General features: G+C 52.2%; 1 protein-coding gene across 1 annotated transcript; it reads left to right on the top strand.

Annotated features, from left to right (window-relative positions):
• Positions 1-86: 86 nt before the first annotated feature.
• LOC113958586 (cholesterol 7-desaturase-like) lies at positions 87-23,341 on the top strand. The gene is made up of 8 exons (XM_027666950.1): positions 87-161; positions 11,171-11,309; positions 15,879-16,067; positions 18,553-18,731; positions 20,039-20,164; positions 20,424-20,543; positions 21,637-21,813; positions 22,884-23,341. The coding sequence occupies exons 1-8, from the start codon at positions 87-89 to the stop codon at positions 23,043-23,045; spliced, it is 1,167 nt and encodes a 388-aa protein (XP_027522751.1). The 3' UTR covers positions 23,046-23,341.
• Positions 23,342-23,798: the final 457 nt, after the last annotated feature.

Raw genomic sequence — 23,798 nt, 5'->3', positions numbered from 1 at the left:
GGGCTGGTGCGAGATCTGTGGGCACCCCCTTGCAGAGAACGGGGTCCCGCTGCCCCCGGTGCCCGGAGGGCGGCTGCGGGGTCGCGATGGGTCCGGCACCTCCGCGGGTGTCGCTGGTGTGGGGGGTGCAGAGCTCGTCCGGGGCTGACCTTGCGGCTGCGGTGGGGGCAGCTCTGGGGGTCCCGCTCTCTCCTTTTCACCACAGTGCCCATTTGGGGTCGGAGAGTGCCGTGGGAGACATGGGAGGTGCGGACACACTGGCCATTGGGTAAACCAGGGGCTTCTCCAGGCATAACCACACAAGACTGGGTGTGAAAGAGGGTCTGCAGTTTTGCTCTCCATACCAGTATTACCAGTTATGCAGCACCTCTGAACAACACGGTCCCCCAGCGCTGACTGGGGACAGTTGTGTGTGACATGGACACCGTCACGGTCTGTGTTCACTCCAGTGCTGGAGAACCCTCCCTTGACCAACACAACTCCCAGGCAGAGATGTTCAGCAGATGCTCAGCTTGGTTCCTTGGCTTCACTCTGTCGCTCCAGACAGAGCCACCACTCTTCCAGACATTAGCTCACAGGGCAACCAGCCATTTCCCTCCATTAAATTCCATATTACTCTGGGATATGACCTTAAGATTTCTCTACTGAGGAGATTTCCTGGGGTTCTCAACATCTACCTGCTGTTGGGCTACCATTAACCTCCCTTAAGGAAATGGAGGTACAGTAGCCAGGGGCTAACATCTGGAGGACAGTCCAACTCCATGGCTGAAGGGGTTGGAGTTTCACTCCTGGACCACATCTGTCCCGTTCCAGGTCCAGAGGGGTGAGGTGGTCAGAGCAGCACATTGCTCCTCAGAGCTGCTGCTTTGGCCTTTTTGGAAAACAGCAAAGAGGTTCCAGGTGGTGACAGGGTGTTGCTTTGTCATTGCATGGGACAAACGCCACAGGCAGCCCAGGCAGGGAACAACCTGAGCACTGCAGAACCAAAGCCACCAGGGATATTTTTACCCCACCAGTTCTGGGATACTGCTGCAGCCCACCTCTGTGCTCACTCACAACGTGAGTTGAAGCAGAATATTTTGTCCCCCAACGCAAATTTTCTCACTGGCATCTCTGAAGTGTGAGTTGCCATGGAAACCATTTTGCCTGTGTCCCACGTTGCCCACATGCACTCGGAAGAAACTGCAGAAGCAAAATGGCTGTTGTGTAACACCACAGGGGCTCAGCAGACGAGGGGCTTGTGGGCTGCACAGCCCCTTTACAGCCGTGAGACCCTCTCAGGAAGCTGCAGCCCATTGCTTGGGAAAGCAGTGAAACCCAGGGAGGTTATGATGTGCTCCACGAGAGAAGGAAAATGGCCCCATCTCGCCTTAACTCTTGCAGTGCTTGGCATGGAGCTCCACACCGACTCTGCTGTGCTGTTGGCACAAACTTCCAGGCATGCTTAACCCTTTTCAGTGTCACTGTGGCATTCCCACTCCTCCACACACGGAGCTGAGGGCCTTGCTGGACTCACGTGGTGTGGGTTTGTCCACCACAAGGGGCTCGAATGCTGTCTTGAAGAGACAAAGGGTGCAAGTCAGAGTTGCATCTATACCTTTAGTCTGCACAGGTTTGACTTCATTCCATGTTGCCTACCAGGCGCATCTGCAGTAGGTTGTCTGGTAAGAAACTGTTCTGGAGTGGGCTATACAGACCTGGATCCTGGTGGGTGTGATGGCAATAGAATAATAAAGCCAAGACCTGGCCACAGCAGGGGACATAGCAGAGAAGACAAAGGAAAAAGGCAGACTTTGAAATGTTATTTGGAGTACAAAAGCTCTTTCCTCCTGGAAATCTGGAGTTCCCTACAGCAAGAAGAAGGAGTGCAGCAATTGAGCTCCTCCTGTGTTGCCCAGGAGTCTGGGATGACCATGCTCAGGAGGCAGCCTCTTCCCTCTGTGCCCCCACTCATTTTTTGTCTCCAGAGGCTCTTGTTCCTGGCACGGTTGCAGAGATCTGAAAAATGCCTGCTTCCCTTTCAGGTCATGCCTCCCACCATCCTTGTTGTCCTGGCACCAGGAACAGCCCAGATCACAATTCCCAGCAACCAGGCTCAGCCAGCACAGATGTTGTCACCACATGGATCCCCCTCTCGCTGTGTTCTCGGGCTCTTTGATCCTCTGAAGGCAATGGGTGCATGCAGGGCTTTCCCAGGGTGGGAGCTGTGTACATGGTGAGTACAACCACATCCACCAGCTGATCCTTGAGAAGACTCTGCAGTGAGGAATGGTCTCTGCTTTGCCTTTCACTGCCTCCTGGCTTATCATGGCAACATTCTCAGCCACGGTTTGGCTCGGGAACTGACCACTGTTGCCTGTTTGCAATTAGTATGTGTAAAATGTGATCCTGCTCTTCACGTCTGGCACCTCTGGATGCAGAGGAGCTGGGTACGAGCACGGGGCGGGTGTTGGTGCCATGCCCCTGTGCCGGTCAATGCTGTAATTCCTCCTACGACCAGAGTAAGTCAGTGTAAAACCTGGAGACTTCAGGGGAGCAGCATTGAACCGGCTGGAAATTTCATTTGCCTCGAGGTGAGGCATCAGTCCCAGAGGTAGGAAAGATAATAGGGAATTTCATAAAGGAGGAAATCGGATATTAGGAATATGCAATTTGTGCCACTGATCACAGAGCTGCCAAACAAACTAAATTCTTCCTTTGGGAAAGCTGATACTGATTTGATAGCAGTAACTGCACAGCTATAACACAGGCTGGGGAAATGCTTGCTGTGTACAGCTGCAAGTTAATCTGAGGTATAAAAATGAGTAAAGCACATGCTCAGTGGCCATTGCTGGTCTCCAGACCTGGTAGTGAAGAACTGTTGTGGGATGTGGGTATTCCTACAGGGATAAAAGGATTTGCAATGTGGTTGATACTTCAGCATTCCTGTCATTGCTCTGGAAACAATGACTGATGACAAAATCTGTGAGACAGCAAACAATGGTGCGAAATCACTTGGATTGTTTAATAAGTAGTATTTTAGGACAGTCAGTGTAGAATAATACTTGTAGAAGCAAGTATTGTTGGTCCTGCCCTTTGGACAGGACTGCAGATGCAGCAGAGACATTGACTGTGAAGGTGGTCTCTAATTTTCACCCGCGGGTCAGAGATCATGAATTTCCAAACAAAATGTGGCAATGTTGTCCTTGGATTCACCCTGAGGAGTCAGAGCAGCAGCTGGCAGCAGTTCTTCTGCAGGAAGCACTGGGGAACCCTGCACAGGAAAGTTGCCCACATGTCTGGGAGTCACATTTTTATAAAGAAAGAAGTTGAAAAGATGAAGAAAAGATCCTTGAGAATATTTGGAGAAAAACTCCTCATGAGCTGGCACAGCAGAGGTGAGAGTGGATGCAGTCAGAGTGTGCTGCCTTCCAGGAGCAGTGACACGACTGCACAGATGCTTTCCCCAGGGCCTCTGAGCACTGCAGAGGCTGTTTCCAGCTGGCTGCAGCACAGATGGGGTCAGTAGGGCAATGAATTTGGAAGAAGGCAACCCTCCTCTCCTCCCCCATCTCCATGCCTTGGCTGAAGCCTCCTTCCTCCTGCCCAGTTTCATCACACCTCCTGTTCCTACTGCTTGGGTATCTGGACACTGCCCGGGGCAGTCCCATGACCTGGGAACCCTGCAGGGAGAGGGAACCTGCCCCTGGGGGGTCCCTGCCCTGCACAACGCAATGAGGGGCAGGGACAGAGAACAGAACTAAATTCCAGCCTGAGGTTGAGGTGGGCAGGGACAGTGGACAAGGAAGGGAGTGCAGGGCCCCCCACAGCTCTCCACATCCCCCAGGAGGGTGGTAGGGTGTGTCCCCCACTGTGATTCCTTGGGGGATGTGATTTGTGTGAGCAGCCGGGGGCACAGCAGGATGAGCTGGGATGCAGTAGGGACGTCCTTGTCACAGTATCAGCCAGCCAGACTGACGGGCAGTGACTGGAGACTGCAGAGGAAGGTGCCCAAAGGCATTATTTCTGTGGCAGGGGAGCTGCAGAGAGCAATGGAATGGAGACCAAGGTCAGAGTGTCTGAGCAGCCCTTTGGCCTGAGCTGTTGCAGTTGTACATCCTAGCCCTGTTCCTGGCTCTTTTCCAGATGAAATTCAGGATGGACTGCAGTCCCTAAAGAGGCCTTGTGCTCTCTCTAAATGCTTTACCAGCTGAGAGGGACTCGGCCCAGCCTACTTTGCAATTCAGATGGGGTTGATGAAGTCACCAGGCAGCACAGCTCCCCGCTCCAGTACGGGGGCAGCACAGACCTGCCCTGCTATGGACATCCATGTTGTCTTTACCCAGTCATCCCTACAGGAATGAGCTCTAGGCCTCCAAGGCCCTTTGCCACCCTCCTGAGCAGACTGTGTGTCACATTTGGAATCCCTGCTATCACAGAAAGAAGCTGCAGCAGCATCCTAGACCAGATAAAGAGAATTGAGGTATCTCCCCCTCCACTGTCAGGTTACTGCAGGTTACTGTACACAATACAGTAACCACCAGAGCTCTGTCTTTGTCCAAGGAGCTGGACATGCACAGGGTTGGGGGGAGTTAAAACAAGATACAAACTGTTAATCTGGCTTCTAATACCCAGATGTTCCTGAGTAGGCAAGGAGATATTTGGGTGAGAGGATGGGACATGGAACATCAATGGCCAGAGGCAAAGACAGTTGAGAAACCCAAACCCAGCTTCTGTGCAATCAGAGGGAATGGAATATGCAGGAACATGCAGTCAGATGTGCAATAGGAGGGCTGGGAATTTCAACTGCAATCATTTCCTAAGGGAAAACAAGCATTTGCGTGTTTGAAATGTGCTGTAGGCAAAATTTCGTTTTGAAAAAGTTCCAGCTTTCTGCTGGAGAAGCAGCCAAGAGGTGTCTAGGCTTTAGCTGCCTGCACATTGTGTCCCAGGAGAGGGGACAACTTGTCCTCAGGGACTTCCAGTCCCCTGAGACTGCTGCATAGCAGGGGCTGGAAAGCAGATCAGGGAGACTGGTCTCTGGGGGTTTCCCGCACATCTTCACCTCCGAGGGTGTTGGACCCTGGGGCCAACTGATGCAGTCCCTGGAGATGGAGCACATGGAGAACATCAGCCCCCCTGCAGCCCTTGGTGCTCCTCACCACGCTCATCCCACTGTGCTGGAGCTCAACCCAGCAGCCTGGGTGTCCATGGGAAAGTCCTCTGATGGGATGTGGCTGCCTACCTTCCCAAGGTAGAGTTGACGTCCAGGATGTCAGATGCACTTCTTTAACCTGCAGGGACTCTCTGGGGACACTGAGACACCAGATCCTGCCAGCAACCTGCAGTCCTGTGCATTGCAAGGTGTGCTGGTTTGTACCTGTGCAGCACCTGGTTCTAGGAGAAACCATGCCACCATTTGAAGGGGCTGGAGGTGGGATGAAGGGACCAAACTCCCTGGGAAAGGGGCCACAGGAGCTTCTCCAGGTGACTGTCTGCCCCTGCAGTCCAGCTGCTGACAGGTGCCATTGGTGGGCAAAGGTGACACTTTGTTGTGCCCTATCAAGTGGAGAGTGAGACCTCGGGGCATGTCTGACCTCTTTGAGCTGGAATGGAGCTGAAACAGGGGAAGGAAAAAGGGGTCAGTGTCAAACGTAGTGCTCTGGAACTTGTAGCTTTTCCAGAGACTGGTGTCCTCAAAACCGGGACATCATCTTCACAGGGATGGGTGCAGAAACATGCAAGAGTTCCCACCTCCTTTGGGAGGAGGCAGCAAACACCTCTTTTGGCTGCATGCCCAGGCCTCCTGTCCCCCTCCCAGGAGCCCACCACAGTTCTCAGAGCAACCCTGGTATTCTGGGGTCCAGCCCTGCGCTGCCCCAGCCAGACCTGGATTTGCCCCCCAGCAGTGAGCAGTGCCTGGAACACCCTAGTACTCAGCATCTCATCCCTTTGTTTGGAAATGTTCATGTTTTTGCAAAGTTTCAGTAGCTCCAGGGGCTCCCCAGTCCATGCAGCTGCCATGTGAACGCTCCTGGCTCTGGGAGAACAGAAAAATAGGAGAGTTGTTTTCCAATCTGCCACATGAAAGTTTCAGAGATACCAAACATGATTAAGGAGAGGTGTACAGCCTCAAGAGCAGCTTTGGAGGATGCTGAGCAAGCAAGACAAAGCCCCAGCTGGCCCAGTTGTGCCAATGTGACATGTAGGGGCAGGAGCTGGGTGGCACCAGACTCAGTGCTCCAACATGCACCAGGACAGATAACTGGTGGGTTAGGGCTCAGAAAACCCCAGAGCACAGGAATGTGATGATAAACCTTTGAGAGCCACGCCCTCCTGTCATGTGTGACATGTTTGCTAGAAAATCAGAAGCTTGTTGGTGAGGACAGAAAGATTGATTACACAAGTTCTGTTATGAAACCAACCTAAAAAAAACTCAAGTAAAAACATGATAAGACAAGGCTAAACAGCACTTGTTTTGAAGAAAACATTGTTTTTATCTCATCTTCTTCCCTGAAGTTATCAATAATCCACTTACAAGTCAGCACATCTGGAAAGCAGGACACACAGTCTCGTGCTGGGTTTCCTGGACAGACAAACACACAGGTGGGGTTGCCTGGTGTAAACTATCATAGAATCATAGAATCACAGAATATGCTGAGCTGGAAGAAACCCACAGGACCATCCAGTTCAACTCCTGGCCCTGCACAGACACCCCAACAATCCCACCCTGTCCCTCAGAGCCTTGTCCAAACTCTCCTGGAGCTCTGGTAGCCTTGGGGCTGTGCCCACTGCCCTGGGGAGCCTGGGCAGTGCCCAACCACCCTCTGGGGGAAGAACCTTTTCCTGAGATCCAACCTGACCCTGCCCTGACACAGCTCCAGCCATTCCCTGGGTCCTGTCACTTGTCAAGAGAGTGAAGAGATCAGTCCCTGCCCCTCTGCTGCCCCTGGTGAGGATGTTGAAGACCCCAAAGAGGTCTGACCTCAGTCTCCTCTTCACCAGGCTGAACAAAACAAATGTTTTCAACTGCTCCTCATAAAGCTTCCCCTCCAGACCCTTCCCCAGCCCTGTGGCCTCCTTTGGACGCTCTCTAATAGCTTCATGTCTTTTTTATACTGTGGCTTTTGTGGCCAGCAATCCAGTTCTCCAAGGCTTAATCCTCCTCCCGCCATCCTGTGAATTGCCCTTTATTTCCCATTTCAGCCACCACAGTAAGTCACAGCCCTGATCCAATGCAGACCTGTGCTAGAAAGTCCCAGGTAGTTTAAGGATATCTAATATTAGCTAAACACTACATTTCTCCTTGACTTGTTTTTCTATAAACTGTGTTTTCAACCTCTTGAAGCAGATGAATCCTCTCTGCCATGAGCACTGTTCCTGTATGTGTCAGACCTGGGAGGGGGCGTTTCAGCCTCAGCTGCTCAGTTCAGCAAACTAAGAAGTGTTTGCACTTGGGGTTTTGAACCTGGTGAAAGGTGTTCAGCATCTGTAACCACAAGCACTACTTTTTACCCCAAACAAATGCTTTTGTGTCAGTGAGGTTGCTATGTACTGCTCAAAAGACTCTCAGGATATCCTAAAAATAAATACACAGATAATAAATTGCAGAAGCCACAGTTACCTCAATAATGCTTAATTATACTCAGTTTACATAGTTTACAGGATCATTTATGGTTCTTGGACTCAGATGTCCTGGTTTCCTCCTTTTCTGTTTCCCAGTTGCCTTGGGACAGTCCCCAGCATTCTCGAGAAGTTTGGAATGAGAAGGAAATCTCTGCATCAGACTTGATTTTCCCTCCTTGCATGGGATGAGCTTCATCCCAGCACTGCCCTTTCCCAGCACCCTTGAGCCAGGTATCATCCCAGGAAGCAGGACACAGAACAGAGCCACACACCCCATGTGTCTGTGGAAGTCCTGCCTTACTCAACAAAATCTTGGGTGCTCCTGCCACCACCTCACTCAGAAACCCTCAGCACCCTGTCCTGGCCCATTATATCCATCACTCACTGTCTCTAACACCCAGGGCTTTTGGGCAGCCTTCATACATCCAGGACTGTTTCAACCCTTTTCCTGCCCCAACCCATGCGTGGGGAAGCAGAGGTCCCCACAGACCCCCAGCAACCATGCCCTGAGTAACCTCTGATGCTTCATCAGTGGTGGTGAATGTTTCATCAGGGGACACAGCCCTGTGGGTCCCTCCAGGGATGCTGTGGGTGCCCTGCCCCTCCTGTGGGCACCTGTAAGATGTGTAAAGTGTGTAAGAGACCTTAAACATCTTAGAAGACAGATGTTTAAGACATCTGAGGGAAAAGAGCAGAGCAAAGAAGGTGAGTGTTCATAAAGGCTCTGGCCAACCAATTCTTGGACTTCATGCCATGGAAGTCTTTTGCTGTTGGGTTTATGCAGCAACACCCAGGGGCTTCCCTTGTCTCCCATTTGTCCTGGTGTTTTCCCTCCTGCTTGATTGAGCTCTGCCCATTCACAAATTTCTTCAAACTTGGAAGAGGGCTAAATATGAGCTTAAAAGGAAAGTGCATGGGCTGGTCAGGTGGTAGTTCAGTGGCTAGTAAAGTCACTGGATAAAATCACCTTCTGAATTTCAGCAGTTCAAGTCTACTCTATTTGTGCTGCTCCTGGCTTCTGATCACTCCCATCTTTTCTCTGTATCCCCTCTTGGTTTACTCCAGGGTGAGGTGGCCACCTTTACACACACCTTGTGACAGATCAAAGGTGCAGGTGTCAAGGTCACATTGGATGTGGCTCTGAGAAACCGGATTCAGTTGAAGATGTCCTTGTTCATGGCGGGAGGGTTGGACTAGATGGGCTTTAAAAGTCGTTTCCAACCCCAGCTATTCTATGATTCTGGGTTTTTTTGCTGTTTCAAATAACATTCCTACTTGTTCTTGAAGGAGGGCTGTTATGCCTGAAAGCTCATCCGCTTTTTTCCAGCTGTATCAGCTCATCTAATAGAAACTATTATTGTCCTCTATGGGCCTCACTTTTTTTATCCATTTAGATCATCATGCCTACAAAAGCAATAATGCCAGTTATTCCTAACATGCACTTGTCTGGTGAGCAGTGTGGACCAGAGAGCAGGTGCAGTCACAGATCAAGTGGAGGAAGGCTCAGGTCTCTTTCTGAGCACCAATTTACAGCCAACACTCTCCTGTGGGTCCACCACTTGCCCTGCACTTCCCTGGCAGACTCTGCTGTTGGCCTAAAGTCACTGAGAGATTTGCAAGGCTTCTTTTGCAGAGGTTCTCAGTCAACTTTACATTTTAACATAGTGAATAATTTATAATCATCTTAGTCGGATGATTTAGACATCTCTTCATCCCATTTTCCAGGTTCTGTGGAAATAAATGCATCTTTTCTCCCTTGTAACAGCTGAGTATCTATTCCTTCTCCTTGGCTCTTATTTTGTCTCCAATTAAAAAAGCAGGGATGTTCCCCTTGTTATCTCGGGATTATTAAAGGGTGTTTTGTAACATACCTTAGAGGAAGTTTTTTGAGCAGCCAAGTGAACAAAGCAGAACTTGCTCACCTGTTTGCTGACTCCTTGGGTGTGTTTGTGAGACATCTCTGTGCACACAGGGGCTGCCCCCTCCCAACAGAGTACATTCATTCCTGTGCCCCCAAGCCCCTCACTGCAGTCTCTAATGGATTTGCCCAGCACAGAACTGAAATTTATTGTTCTGTTGATCCTCAAACCACCCATTCAGTCTTTAGTTTTGTGCAATGGATGTGTTCATTATGTGTTCATTATGTGCTTTTATGCCCTCAGAATGTTGCTCTTGGAAATCCCTCTTTGCCCTGATCCTTCACTTGCCAGAATTGCTGCTTTCTTCCCCCTTCCCATTCAGACAGGACTCACAGCCTGTCCCTCTCGGAGGGATCTCTGTTTGTGTGCAGTTTCCTGTGTAAGTACACTGGCATTCTTCTCCTAGAACGGCTTTCCAAAAATTCATATATATTTACCTGAACCTTTCATGTGACGTCTTCAAGAAATTCACCCAGTCTGAACTCATCCTTTTAGTTGCTCATTTGGCTCCAGCCAGATGCTCCGTTTCTGTCACTTGTCTCTTTGCAATTCCTCAGAACTGGGGGGGGGGGGTATTTCGGGTTGCTGCTTCTCCCAGAAATCTCTGACTCTGTGACAGCTGGCTTTTCTGCAGCTACCTCTTGAACCCATGTAATTCTTCTGACTAAATCCAGCCTTACAGAGCCCTGAAGGACACCACTCATCACTGGCCTGTACCTCGACATTGACCACAACTCTCTGTCTGCCTCCATCCAGCCAATTTTTTATCCATCAAGTAGTCCACCTTTCAAAACCATAGCTCTCCAATTTGGAGATAAGGTTGTTGTGTGGGACCGTGTCAAAGGCTTTACAGAAGTTTGGGTAGATGTCATAGGTGATCTTTGCATAGACTGTCCTCTCTGCATGGAGGGGATCCAAGTCCCTTATTATTCCACTTTCCACGCTGTCATCTTTCTGAGCTGCTCTTGAACACTGCTCTTAAGACCTGTCAGGAACCTGTGAGGTGCTCAGTGTCACAGCCAGCCCCAGACAACAGTTTTTCCCTTGCTAATCCCCAGACAGCAGCACAAGAGGATGCCGGGCTATTTACTGATCTCATTGTCTACTGGATTTAAGACCACTCTTTCAGAGGAGCGTGATGTTTGCCTGTGTGCAAGGGGAGCTCCTTTAGCTGCAGTTTGTGTTCATGTCTCTTCCCTGTGTGTCCGGTTCCCTCTGCTCCGTAACCCTGAGCCGGCCACAGGCTGCAGCCCGACCCGCCAGTTTGCCCCCTTTCTCCAGCCGAAGCACCCGCTCCCTCAGCCCTGCTCGCCCCGTCCCTCTCCGCTGTCCCCGGGAGGCGGTCGGGGATGCCGAGGGGTCCCCGGGGTGGGGAGTCCCGTTCCCCGCCCGCCGGGCGCTCCCGGGCGGGGCCGCAGCGCTATAGGGGCCGCAGCTCTATAAGGGCCGGCGGCGGCGGCGGGGCCGGGAGCGCGATGGGGCTCGGGGGCGGCGGCGCGGAGCTGCTCTTTCCCCCGCTCCTCCTCTTCTTCCTTCTCCTGCTCCTCTGCCTCGTCCTGCTGCTGCTGGGCTGCTCCCGGCCGCTGGCGCTGCGGCGCGGCCGCGGCCAGGTGGGCTACCTGCCGGGCTACCTGCCGGGCTACCAGGCGACCCCCAGTCAGAGCCCCTGGCCCGGCCCCCGCCACCTCCCCGGGGCCCTCCCGCCGCCCTTCCCGAACGGCTGGTACCGCCTGCTCGACTCGGCGCAGCTGCCCCGCGGCGCAGTGCGCGGGCTCGCCCTGCTCGGTGAGTGCCAGCCCCGCATCCCCTCCTGGGCACCCCCGCCCGGCACCGCCGGCGCACCGGGCATCCCACCCGGGCAGCCCTGCTGGGGAACAGCCCCCAGGGGCACGGCCGGGGCACTGGACCATCCGTGCTCGGGCACTTCTGGCAGGGCACTGAGGCATCCAGGCCGGTGTGGATGCCTCAGGTGCTGGAGGGAGTCCAGAGAGGGGGAAACGAGGCTGGTGAAGGGTGTGGAGCACAAGTGCTGTGAGGAGCAGCTGAGGGAGCTGGGGAGGCTCAGCCTGGAGAGGAGGAGGCTCAGAGGAGACCTCCTCACTCTCTACAACTCCCTGACAGGAGCAGGGAGCCAGGTGGGGGTCGGTCTCTTCTCCCAGGAACCAGCAGTAGGACAAGAGGGCACAGCCTTGAGCTGCATCAGGAGAGGTTTAGGTTGGACATTACAAAAAAGTTCTTCACAGAGAAAGGGATCAGACATTGAAATGAGCTGTCCAGGGAGGTGGTGGAGTCATCGTCCCTGGAGGTGTTTAAGAAAAGACTGGATGTGTCATTTAGTAGAAAAGGTGGTGTTGGGTCAAAGGTTGGACTTAATGATCTCAGAGGTCTTTTCCAACCTAGTTAATTCTGTGATTCTGTGATTTGCACTGGCACATACCAGCCAGCATCCCCATCAGGGCACCAGGACATCTTGCTGGGGCATCAGGGCATGTCCTGGGGCATCCCTGCCTGGACATCCTGCGGGGGCACAGGGACATCCCTGTTCAGGTAACCCCAGTGAGGCACTGGGATGCCTGCACATGGATATCCTCACCAGGGCACTGGAGCAGCCCAGTGTGGGCACTGGGCAGCCCAGCCAGCACCTGTGGTGGGCACTGCACTGTCCTTGCTGTCCCTGCAGGGCATCCGGGGCATCCCTGCCTGGGGGCTCTGCTGTGGCACTGGCACAACTCTGCCACCATCCCTTTCAAGTCAGAGTGGCTGCCCCATCCCTGGAAGTGTTTGAGGCCAGGTTGGACGGGGCTTGGAGCAACCTGGTTTAGTGAAAGGTGTCCCTGCCCATGGCAGGGGGTGGAATGAGATGGTCTTTGGGGTCCCTTCCAACCCAAACCACAGCAGCCCAGCTGTGCCCATAGAGTGGCACCAAGGGTATCACAGCCTGGGGTCCTGCATGGGCATTGGGATCCCTGCTGGAGCACTGGGGCATAATGGCAGTGTGGGGACACCCCTGTGTGGGTGCCCTGGGACACAGGGGCATCTCTCTGCCTGGGCTCTCCTCACAAGCATCACTGCCTGCAGCTCCCTGGGGAGATTGGGATGGGACTTCAAAACCACATCCAGAGGAGTGCTGTGCTCCTCCAGGGTCCTTTTGCTTAGAAGATGGGTTTGGACCAGCAGAAGGGATGTTTCTGCATTGAAATCTCTCAGATTCAGTGGAAAATGTGTTCCTATTTGCAAGAGCCATCCCCTCCTGTGAAGTTGCTGGTGTTTGGTGTTTGGGGTTTTTTGTTTGTTTTTGGTTATTTGTTTGTTTGTTTGGTTTTGTTTTGTTTTTATAACAGGATCCATGTAATTCAATATACATTGAATTCTATCCTAGAGAGCCCCTCCAGCCTATCTGTTATAGTTCTCTTGGTTGTCTGCCCATAGCCTGGCTCCTGGCACCCAGTCCTCTGGGTCTGGCTGAAACGTGCAGGTGGAATCACTTCTAGTGGCAGTGACAGCAGGGTACCAGTGCCAGGAAGATTATCAGTAAGTAAGACAGTTAAACAACCTGTAGCCTCTGGGGTTGTGGGTGTCTAATTTATTTTGGAGCCTCTGATCAAAAAGCCTGGAAAGACAGTCCCACTTCAGAGGCAGTGAGTCAGAGGAGATGAAAGAACAACAATCACCTGACTCAGTCTTTGCAGGCTCATCCTTTGGGATAAGACACCTTCCAAAACCTGGCACTGAGCATGCAGGAAAGTCTCACTCTCTCCTGAGGTTGTAGAAGTGGGATGAGAGCTGCTTCAGAGTCCTCTGAGATGCTCTGTCCCAGACTCTGCATTCCCAGCAAATGCCCAGAACTGCCCAGTGGTCCTGGGGCTCTTTAAGTCCCCTGTGCTATTCTCGCTGCAATTGCTATTTGATTTTCCTAAAAGAAATAGGCTAATTAGGTGGGAAAATTAAAATTAAAAAGAGAAAAAGTATTTGGCTGTTAGTGCTCTGATATTCACCTGCAACAGTTTTTCAGTGTATCTTGGGCCAGAAAACTGTCCTCCCAATTTGGAGAGGCAGAGCAAAGACCAGCCTCTCCTCTGGCTCTGCTGGCTCCAGAGTGCAAAGGTTGGAAGCAAAAGCAGCACTCAGGAGTCCTGGGTGAGTTCTTGGACAGCCCAGCAAAGGTCTGGCCATGGGTACTGATTTAGGTCTTCAAGGCAGGAGACCTCCAAACTGCCTGTACGAAGGGAACCTCTAGAGATGGGACCTTCTTGGGGTAAAACCATCTTAAAAGTTTGCTGGGCAAAGCCTTAGGCTGCAGAGCTGCTGCTGGGGGCACGTGGCTGGGACACCCGGGGCCCCAAGTGCTCTGGCTGTGGGACTCTGGTCTGACCCATCCAAAGCTGTTCCTCTGTGTTTCCACTCTGTTTCCACTCCTGCTGAGCCCTTGACATCTCCAGCAATCAGAAACACTTCCCCTGCCTTCCCTCTTTTGCCCTGAACCTCAGGTCAGGTAGAAAGGTGGGTTAGAGATAGAAGAAAATGCTGATGCTTCAGAACGAATCCCTGTTACTTGGGGCAGGGGAAGGTGCACTGCTGGTGCCTCCACTCCAGTGGAGTGCCAGTAGATGTGAGAGCCTTCCAGAAAAAATCTGGGGACAACAGGCCCAGTGTCCTGGGAAAGAAGGGATCTCCAGGCACTAGGGTACAAAGACTCATATCTACCAGATATCAAAAATAACCCTTCCTAGGCTTGAAGTCTGGGAAAGTTTCCAGCATTTCCTTTTCTTTGCCCAAATAACAAAACTTCAGTCAAGGAAAGTGGTTTTGGGAGGGATAGCTCACACCGTGTCACTTGTCATCAGGGTGGCTGCCTGGGAAAACACGGACTGCACTCAGCTCCCAAAGCTGAGCTTGGACTTCTTTGAGCTCCAAGTGACAGCAGCCACTGTAACGGCCAGAGTTCACAAGCTGATGAACTCTGAATACGAAATACGTGCTGCATCACCCAAGGCACAGCACAGAAGGAGAGGACCTGGCCTTCCCCTCAGTGGTCACATCTGTATGAACAGCCCCCAAGGGCTTCTGAGCTCCCAGCCCAGCTGTGTCCCCTTCCAACCAGGTGATTTGAGGGGACACTTTGCTTTCAGGGCAGGTCACCAAGGCACAGCCCCTCTTCCCTGTGCTGCTTCCAGGGATGTGGGCACTGGCTGGTCTGTGCTGGGCCAGGAAAGCATCTGGCCCCAGTTCAGTCCCTCAGGAGCACATTGGTTCAGATGATGCCGTGGCAGCCGTCCAGCTGTGGTTGGAGCACAGCTGGGTGAGGCAGAACCATGAATAGTCTGATGGCTGCAGCCCAGGTGATGCCTGTCTCTGCTTTATTGGGCCCTTGCTCAGCAAACGTGGTGCTACCCTGGGGCTGTGGAGGAAGAGGGCAATCCCAGAACTGAGCCGGGACAGACCAGTGGGGCAAACCTCGCATTGCTCCGGGAAGCACAAGGAATGAGGCCCACAATGGAGACAAGTCTGAGTGCCGGGGCAATGCAGTCCCAGCCACTGCAGTGCTGACTCTCCACTCCCGGTGTGGAGCCGAACAGAGCCGGGGGCTTCCCTTCCCTTCCCTTCCCCAGAAAACTCCCTTTTGCCGAGGAGATGTCAGTGCTCTGGCTCTCAGCACGCGCTGTCCCTGCTCGAGGAAGGGATTTGCCGCTGAGCTACAGTGTGGATGGCCCTCGGGGTTCAAGAGCAAAGAGATAAAGGGCTTCTTCCAGCTCCCGTTAGCAGAGATTCCCGAGATGTATGAGCCTGTGGGCTCTCCTCTGCCCCTCCTGGGCGAAGGAGTTCTTGCTAAATGCTGCAATTACCCTTCTCTGTGTATCTCTCCCTTAGCAGGGGAAGCATCCTAAATGTTCAAACATTTTTGTGAAGGCATCTTTCATTTTGTGGCCAAAACAGGATCCAGGACAGGGTTTAGAAGTCCATGGCCACCACACTCCGGGCATCTGCTTGAGCAGCTGCCAGCCCAGTTCTGCCTGGCCTTTTCTGCAGCCAGTAAACACCTGATCGCAGTGCTGCCCGCTGTCCCTCCCTCCCGCTCTCCGTCCCTCCCGCAGCCCGTGCCACCGCCCCTACCCGGCTCTGGCAGCTGCCTGGTGCCATCTCGTGGTTAAATCCCTTCTCCGGAGCATCCCTGTTTCTGTCCTGCCACGACTAGAAAGGAAAGAAGCCCGCGGGCATTAATTTTCCGCAGTGTTTTTCTCACTCCTCTGACCCCGGGTGAAGTCACCGCTCGGTGCCCCCGTTCCCAAAGGGCCGAGCAATGAGTGTCCCCTGGGGCTGCTGTTTTTACACCTCCACCATCTCCTGTTCCGGCAGGGGAACATCTCGTCGTCTTTCGCTCCCAGGATGGCCAAGCCCACGTGCTGGACGCCCACTGCCCTCACCTCGGGGCCAACCTCGCTGCCGGGGGGCGGGTCCGGGGCGGCTGCATCGAGTGCCCCTTCCACGGCTGGCAGTTCCGAGGAGAGGATGGAAAATGCACCAGAATCCCGTATGCTGGAAAAGGTGAATGTGCCCCAAATCCATGGAGAGCAGCCACAGAAAGGATAGTGCCCCACGTCCCCATTAAAAGCCACTTCATTAGGGGAAAGTTGTCTTTATAATAATTCACCCTCCATCCACTCCCCTGTTTCATGCAGCACCCTGGTTTTCCTCTGGGTTGCCCATGTCCCAGTGTTCCACAGGAACAGAAACACAGGGTTCCAGTGCCCTTCCCTATGTTAGATGGTAACTGGGACTTCAGTTAAATAACGCCCTTCTCGGTTCTGACAGTCCCACACCTCCTGCATTCCATAGGCAGGGTATAAAAGCAGATTTTTAACTCTGAGCCTTCCATTGGGTCCCTCAGGGATGGACCCTGAGGAGCTGTTGGGTTCCAGAAATGATTCTGTGCTCTACAGTGACAGCTTATGCCACATCAGTGCTGAAATGCATCCCATGAACATGACAGAATAGATTCTCAATGGGAATTTTTTTCTCCTTTTAGGGCTTGAAAGGAACTTTTGGTTGGGATTCAGGAAAGGTCTTCACATACACCCACCATGTAGACGTGGTTTGCGTTGACTGTGTAGGAAGGACGTCTTAAAGTTCACGTGGAGCAATTACTTGATCTGGCTCCACTAATGAATTTAAATCACCAATTTGCTTACCTTGAGTTTTGCTTTGGCTTGTGCTTCTTAGTTAGTGTCCTGAGAAGTTCAACTTCACTGGATTTGGATCGATTAGGATAGTGATGAAACACTGATTGGCAGCAAAAGTCACTTTTTCTACTAAACAAACTATTTCTCCCAAAGTGAAAGAAACATTCCATCTATATGGACAAGAGAACCAATTTATAGATCTCACCAAACAGCAATTTCCTTTTCTGTGTGTGTTATTTTCAGAAAAAAGATTAACACTCTATTTTTTTCCCCACACATAGTCAGGAGCTGCATTGAAATGAAAATTTGATTCCATGCACTGAGCAATGATGTGTTTCACCACAAAATGAGGGAGAATATTCTGGACATATGCAAACACTCACACCAAGATGTGTCATTTCATCTGAAATGGATGAATTCTGAGTCATTATTATTTGGAGGTATTAAAAGAATAAAACTGCAGCCAGCTGCCCTGCTCCCCTCCAGCCCAAATGGGTCAGGGTGATTTAAACAGATTTAAAAGCCATCTGTGCTCACACAGGTACTTTGTTGGAGCAGGATTTTGGAGAGCTCAGATGGGCAGCTCCTCCAGCCCTGGGCTCACAGGGACCCACAGCCAGACAGAGCCCCAGAGCCCAGTGTGGGGCTGGAGGAAGAGGGGGAAGGGTTTTGAGCACATGGAATGGCTGAGGGAGCTGGGGGGGCACAGCCTGGAGAAAAGGAGGCTCAGGGGGGACCTTAACTCTTAACAACTCCCTGACAGGAGGGGGGAGCCGGGGATGGGGTCGGGCTCTGCTCCCAGGGAACAAGGGACAGGGCAAGAGGAAATGGTCTCAAGCTGTGCCAGATGAGGTTTAGATCTGATATTAGGGAAAATTCCTTCACTAAAAGGGTGGTCAAGTGTTGGAATAGGGTGCCCAGAACAGTGATAGAGTCACCATTCTGGAAGGATTCAAAAGATGTGTGGATGTGGCACTTGGGAACATGGGTTAGTGCTAGGCTTGGCAATGCTGGGCAGTGGTTGGACTTGGGGATATTAAAGGTTTGTTCCAACCTGATTGATTCTGTGACTCTATGTCTGTGTGGGGGCAGATGAAGCCCTCTTAGAATTTTAATGAGATGCATCCCACCCAAAGCACCAGGTTTTGTCAATCAGAAATCACAGTGATGGGCTCCTCCTGCCCCCTCTGATATCCATTGACTGAAAGAGAATCATCATTTCTCCCATTATTTCACTTCCCACATGTACAAGGCTGAGTAAGAATGAACTGCTCTATGCTCTCTTTGGTGCTCGCTTCCACATTAGAAAAAAAAAGTAATGAAGGCAACAGCCTTCCAATCCAGTAGAAGCTGCATTTTCTGACAATAAATGCCAAAATTAATTTCACTGAAGTGATCTATTCTTAAAGCAACACATGATACTGCAATGTTATAGCAGAGAATGACTTGAACTTGAGAGGCAGCAATGGCTTTTACTCTCTCTGCACATCTAAAACTGAAAGCATCTCCTGTTAACTCACTGGAACTGGAGGGGGATCCATTCATGCAGCAGCCACTTAGTTATTTAACCAGGTTAAAGAGGCAGCAGACCAGCCAGCCAGGTTGTTCCTTTAAAAACTTATGCAAAACACCAAACTGAAATAAAACCAATTAAAACAAACTCCTTTCTGTGACCCTTGTAGCTGCTGTTCTTCTTCAGTGCTGGAAAGCTGGAGCAGTGCCACCACGAGTGTGTGCCACAGGAATATCTCCCCTAACGTCGAGCTCAGAGCTGTGGTTCCACACCAGGGTCGGGGTCGGGGTCAGCCTCGGGGCTGTGGGTTTTAACTGGTCCCTTTGTGCCCCTGCAGTGCCAGATTTCGCCAGGATCCGGGCCTGGCCATCCTGCGAGGTGAACGGGATGGTGCTGGTCTGGTACCACTGCCAAGGGCTCGATCCCACCTGGGCAGTGCCCGAGCAGCGCGAGATCACCTCCGAGGAGTGGGTGTTCCGTGGGCAGACGGAGCACCTGGTGGACGTGCACATCCAGGTAGGGAGCTCGGTCCCTCCCCCCGTGGGGTATGTCCAGGCCTGGGTCCTCTCCTATAGCCCAGTTCAAAGACATCTCCTCCCAGTTAACCAGACCTTGGCAGTGCCATCACTGCTGCTGGCAGAGCTCTGACCTGGGAACACCCCCTGTGCTGCACGCCGAGAACGCAGCATATGTTCCCCAAACACGGAGCGTGAGTGGAGAACAGCTGTTCTGGGTGCTTAAAAAGAATCTGCTAATTTGCTTTGACTTACAACTGGTGTAATTTAAAAAAAGATTCTCTAAGAGCTGCGGCACTTACTGTCAGGATGCGTCTCAACCCATCGATCACCCCAATGGAAACGCGCAGTTATTTTGCTGTTAATCTTCATAATCACCATCATAGGCTGACAAATGGGCCATGGAGAACAAACGGCTGCTGCCTCTCTGTGGAAATGAGTCTGGAAAAAGGGTCCCATTTTGTGGCACTGGACAGAAGGGACCTGGGAGGGAGAAGGGGCAGTCACAGCTGGGGGCTCCTCCTGGAAAGGGGTGGGAGGCAGCAGCAGTTCTGAAACTGGGTGATGCCTGGAGGTCCTGGGGAGATTTTTCTGTGCTTGCTGCTGCGCAGAACATCCGTAGTTGTAAAAATCAGGGACAAAAATGACCCTTAAAAAAGATGCATGAGGCACAGGAGATGCAGCTCTGGGAGTGTGAAGAGGAGCTGGGAGAATCTGGAGGATTGAGGGGATAGTAATATTTATTTTATGTCTTTTCCAGTGCAAACCACTGCACACAGGTCTGTACTGGGGCCAGTCTGTGCTGCTTGCAGAGCTGGTGGGAAGCTGGTGTATTTAAGTCATAAAACAGCTAAAATGTCTCAAAAAGTGATGTATATGGGCAGGCTAGTAGGGTTTAAAGGTGTAAGAGCATGTGAAAACTAGACAAAAATGCTTTATTCATTACAGTTATTATAGGGCCAAAGGCAGGACTTCTCTGGAGTCCCAGCTTGTGCATCTACACAAGCAAGCACATGAAGAGTTCTGTGAGCTCAAAACGAACCCTGAATTTCCTGAGCTTCCTGTTTAAATTATTCCTAGATGTTTGTTAAGAGCTGGTCCCAGTTCGCTCTGTGCTGAGGCCCCCGGTGCCTCTCGCTGCCTCAAGACCTGTGAGCACCTCTGCCCTGCCTGCCCTGCTCTGCCCTGCTCAGCTGGGGGCCCAGGGCTGTACCAGGGTCACCCTGGGGCTGTCACAAAGCTGCTGTAAGTACAGGCAGCTCCCACCTGAGTCAGCTCTTGCCAACAGCAAATTGTTCCCCCCATCAGGAAATCCCTGAGAACGCAGCCGACACAGCTCACTTGGCTTTTCTCCACGGCCCAGCAATTCTGGGAGGTTCTGACCTGAGATACACGAGGTCCAGGCTGTGGGACTTCATGAAGCACATGTGGAAGGTAAGACCCCAGCTCCCCTCTTAGCCATGAGGTCAAATTCTTCCAAACCAGGTTCCCTTCCTGCCTCAAAGCATCTGTCCCCCCTCACCCCCTCGGCTGCACCTCCTGCTCCAAGCTCTGTGTCTCAGAGGGTTTGGGCTGCACTCCCTCACCTCTGCTCATCTCCGGATGGTCCTCACAGCTCTTGTCCCCGTCTCGTGCTGCCCCTCTCAGCCTGTGCCCCCCACCCTCGGGCTGAGCCATCCTTTCCCCCCTCCAGGCAGAGTGGCAGCCAGAACCCGAGCCCAACGCACACTGCTCCCGGCTGCTGCTCCAACACTCCGCAACCATCTTCGGGAAGCGCCTCTCCCTCATGGATCTGACGGTTTCAGCCAGGCAGGTACGTCCTGGGCCAGTGACCACCAACATCTCAAGCTGAAGGGCTTTGTTGCCCCAAAGGCTGAGAGCCCTGCCAGTCTTGCTCAGTGTCACAGAGCCACAGAATGTTCTGACTTGGAAGGGACCACAAAGATCCCCGAGTCCAACGGAATGGCCTGTAAAGGGATTGAACCCTGCTCTTGGCAGCACCCTGCTCTGACCAACTGAGCTCATCTTGAGGTCACCTTCCCTACCAAGTGCATTTGACACATGGGCCAAAAAGCACCCACTGGCACTGGGCCTGCCCCAGAGAAGAGGAAGGGGTCCTAAGCATTACTGTGCCACAAAACAATTAAAAAAACCCACCTGAGCAGACGTTGGTGACAATCCTGAGGGACCTTCATACCACATGGTCACAGATGGTTACAGTGCAGAAGTGGGAAAGGCAAACAATCAGGAACAGTGTGTCTGTAGCCTAAGATCAGCCTTGAGATAATAAAATAGCTGACACAGACTAAGAATTACAGGAAAATAGAAACAATGCTATGAATCAATTGGAACCACTTTTGTTTCTGGATTTTTTTTAATGAAATGTGAAGTTTCCCTGATTAAACATTTCTAACTTTAGTCTAATACATTTTTGAAGGAATTTGACCTATTCCCACATTAGAAATGCAGAACAAGTCATAGAGTCACAGACTGGTTTGGGTTGAAGGGGACCTTGAAGATCATTTCATTTCAGCCCCCTGCCATGAGCAGGGACACCTTCCACTAGACCAGGTTGCTCCAAGCTCCATCAAACCTGGCCTTGGACACTCCCAGGGATGGGGCAGCCACAGCTTCTCTGGGCAACCTGTGCCAGGGTCTCACCAACCTCATGAGAAGATTTCTCCCCAATATCTCATCTATATAATCTAACCCTGCCTGGAGATGATAACAACTGGCAAAGTTGTGACTCAGGGCCCTGAGGTCATGACTTTGTGCCTGACTTGATGAAAAGAGTAGCAAGCCCAGCCCAGGAGACATCTCTAGCAGGTCTCAAGGTGTGGGGGTTCCTGTACCCGAGGGCTGGACCACTGGGGGCTGTTCCCTGAGGATGTTCTGTTGCTCTGCAGGTGGGGCCAGGGCTGGTTTACCTGATCTTTGAACACGCGTTCCTGGGCCGTGGGATCATCCTGCAGACGGTGACTCCCCTGGAGCCTCTCCTGCAGAGTGTTGTTCACAAAATCTACTACCAGAAGAACATACCAGCCATAGTCCCCAAGTTCATCCTGAGGGCAGAGTGTGTCCAGGTGAGGCCCCTGCAGAAGAGCAGCCAAAGGGATTTGGTTCCCTGGAGCTTTGTGCCTGGGAGGTGTGAGAAGGAAGAGCAGCTGCCCACATGGGCTCGGATATCCTGTGGGAGCAAAACAAAGACCTGGGGAAGGTCCTTGTGGTGCTTGTTGTGATCTTTCCTTGTCAGCAGCCCAAAAAATCAAACTGGAGGTCAAATAAAGGGGGTCCCTGCTGTGGGTCACCTGCTGAGGGTGGCAGAGAGGTGTTATCTCTCTCCTGTGGGTGGGAAGCTGGGACACAAGGATTAGGCTCTTTAGCTGCAGGAAGTCTTTGAGGGAACTAATCACTGCATCCAGGTTTCCAGCATCCCAGACTGGTGCTTTAACATTATCCTATTACCTTTGGTAAGAACTGTGCCAAGAAATCCTCCCGTTTTTAGATTATCATGAGATTTGTCAACTCCTGCTACTCCTGAAAGAGGTTTTCCAGGCTTCTACCACAGGGATTCATGGAAGTGTTGAACTCTGGAGGTCTCCATTTCAATATCCCAGCTGAGACATGGTTATTGCCAAATTCAGGTCAAGCATGGCCTTGAAGGCCACCTCTGTTGGAGAGCGGCCCCATCTCTCCAGCTCCAGATGAAGTTCAGATGCCAAAAACCTACCCCAAGTCAAACTTAGCTGTGTTCCCCCATATTCTATAAATGCTGCCTTAACATTTTGCATCTTACTACTGTGAATGAGCAACACTCATTTCTGCAGCACCTTCCTCCCAAAGCTTACTCCACGTGTGCCTGAGCGGAGTGTAGGATGTGGATGCTTTATTTATAAAGCCCTGGCTGGCTGGAGCTACCCAATGAACCCAAACTCTCACGTGGAGCAGCTCCTACCTGCACAACCCCATGACAGGGGCAGTCTGAGCTGGAAGTGGCTTTTCTGGGCTAAACTCTGCTGGCTGCAGACAGAGCAGTGGTGTTCCATATTCCCATAGCAGTCCCATGAGGACCAGTGTGGAGAAATGTGAAAAGTAAATCAGTGTCACACAAACCTGCTTCCCCACCTGAGTGAGATCCTCCTTCTCCCCTCAGTTTGAGCGGGATATAACCATCTGGAATAATAAAGAGTACCTGTCCAAGCCACTCCTGGTCAGTGAGGACTCCGGGATTCAGAGGCACCGGCGCTGGTTCTCCCAGTTCTACAGCGAGGGGAGCGCGATGGCCCCGGCACGGGAGGAGGGCCTGGACTGGTGAGGACCCGGCTGCCCCCGCACTGCAGGAGCTGCCAGAGGCTCTCAGGTGGGTCCTGCCCACCCTGGCTGGTGGCAGAGGTGCTGTGCAGGCATCACCAGAGTAACAAATACAGGCACTGGCACAGGGAGCAGAGCCTGAGCCCTGGTGATCCTTCTGTGTCCGGGGCACCAAAGTTCCAAGGCTGTCCTGCAGTGTGAGCTGAGTGTGAACTTCAGGTTAGAATAATGGAGTCACAGAAATCCTGAGCTGGAAGTGACCCACAGACCATCCAGTCCAACCCCTGACCCTTCACAGACACCCCAACAATCCCACCTTGTCCCTGAGAACGTTGTCCAAACCCTCCAGGAGCTCTGGCAGCCTTGGGGCTGTGCCCACTGCCCTGGGGAGCCTGGTCAGTGCCAACCACCCTCTGGGGGAAGAACCTTTTGCTGAGATCCAACCTGACCCTGCCCTGACACAGCTCCAGCCGTTCCATGGGTCCTGTCACTGCTCACAGAGAGCAGAGATCGGAGCTGCCCCTGCACTTCCCCTGGTGAAGAAACTGCAAACCCCAATGAGTCTCCTCTCAGTCTCCTCAGAGTGCCAGAGCTGCCCTTGAAGTGTCCTTGTCTCTCACTGCTGCAATCATTTTGAACAGTTCTGTTTCCATCTGGCCTTTTATTGCCCGGAGTGGCCTTTTATTCCCAGACTGGCCTTTCCCTGCTGATGCTTCTGCAGCATCACCTTGGCTAGGACAGGCTCCAGCTCTCACAT

The sequence above is a fragment of the Corapipo altera genome, unplaced genomic scaffold (genome assembly GCF_003945725.1).
Source record: "Corapipo altera isolate COAL_440 unplaced genomic scaffold, ASM394572v1 93, whole genome shotgun sequence".
Lineage (NCBI taxonomy): Eukaryota > Metazoa > Chordata > Aves > Passeriformes > Pipridae > Corapipo > Corapipo altera.
This window is presented reverse-complemented; position numbering and strand designations above follow the sequence as displayed.

Excerpts from the sequence above, each read along its gene's own strand:
- LOC113958586 (XM_027666950.1), top strand. The coding sequence starts at position 87 with ATGGGTCCGGCACCTCCGCGGGTGTCGCTGGTGTGGGGGGTGCAGAGC. Across the intron at positions 162-11,170 it reads GGGCTGACCTTGCGGCTGCG|GCGACCCCCAGTCAGAGCCC; the intron begins GTGGGGGCAGCT and ends CCGGGCTACCAG. Across the intron at positions 16,068-18,552 it reads AATCCCGTATGCTGGAAAAG|TGCCAGATTTCGCCAGGATC; the intron begins GTGAATGTGCCC and ends GTGCCCCTGCAG.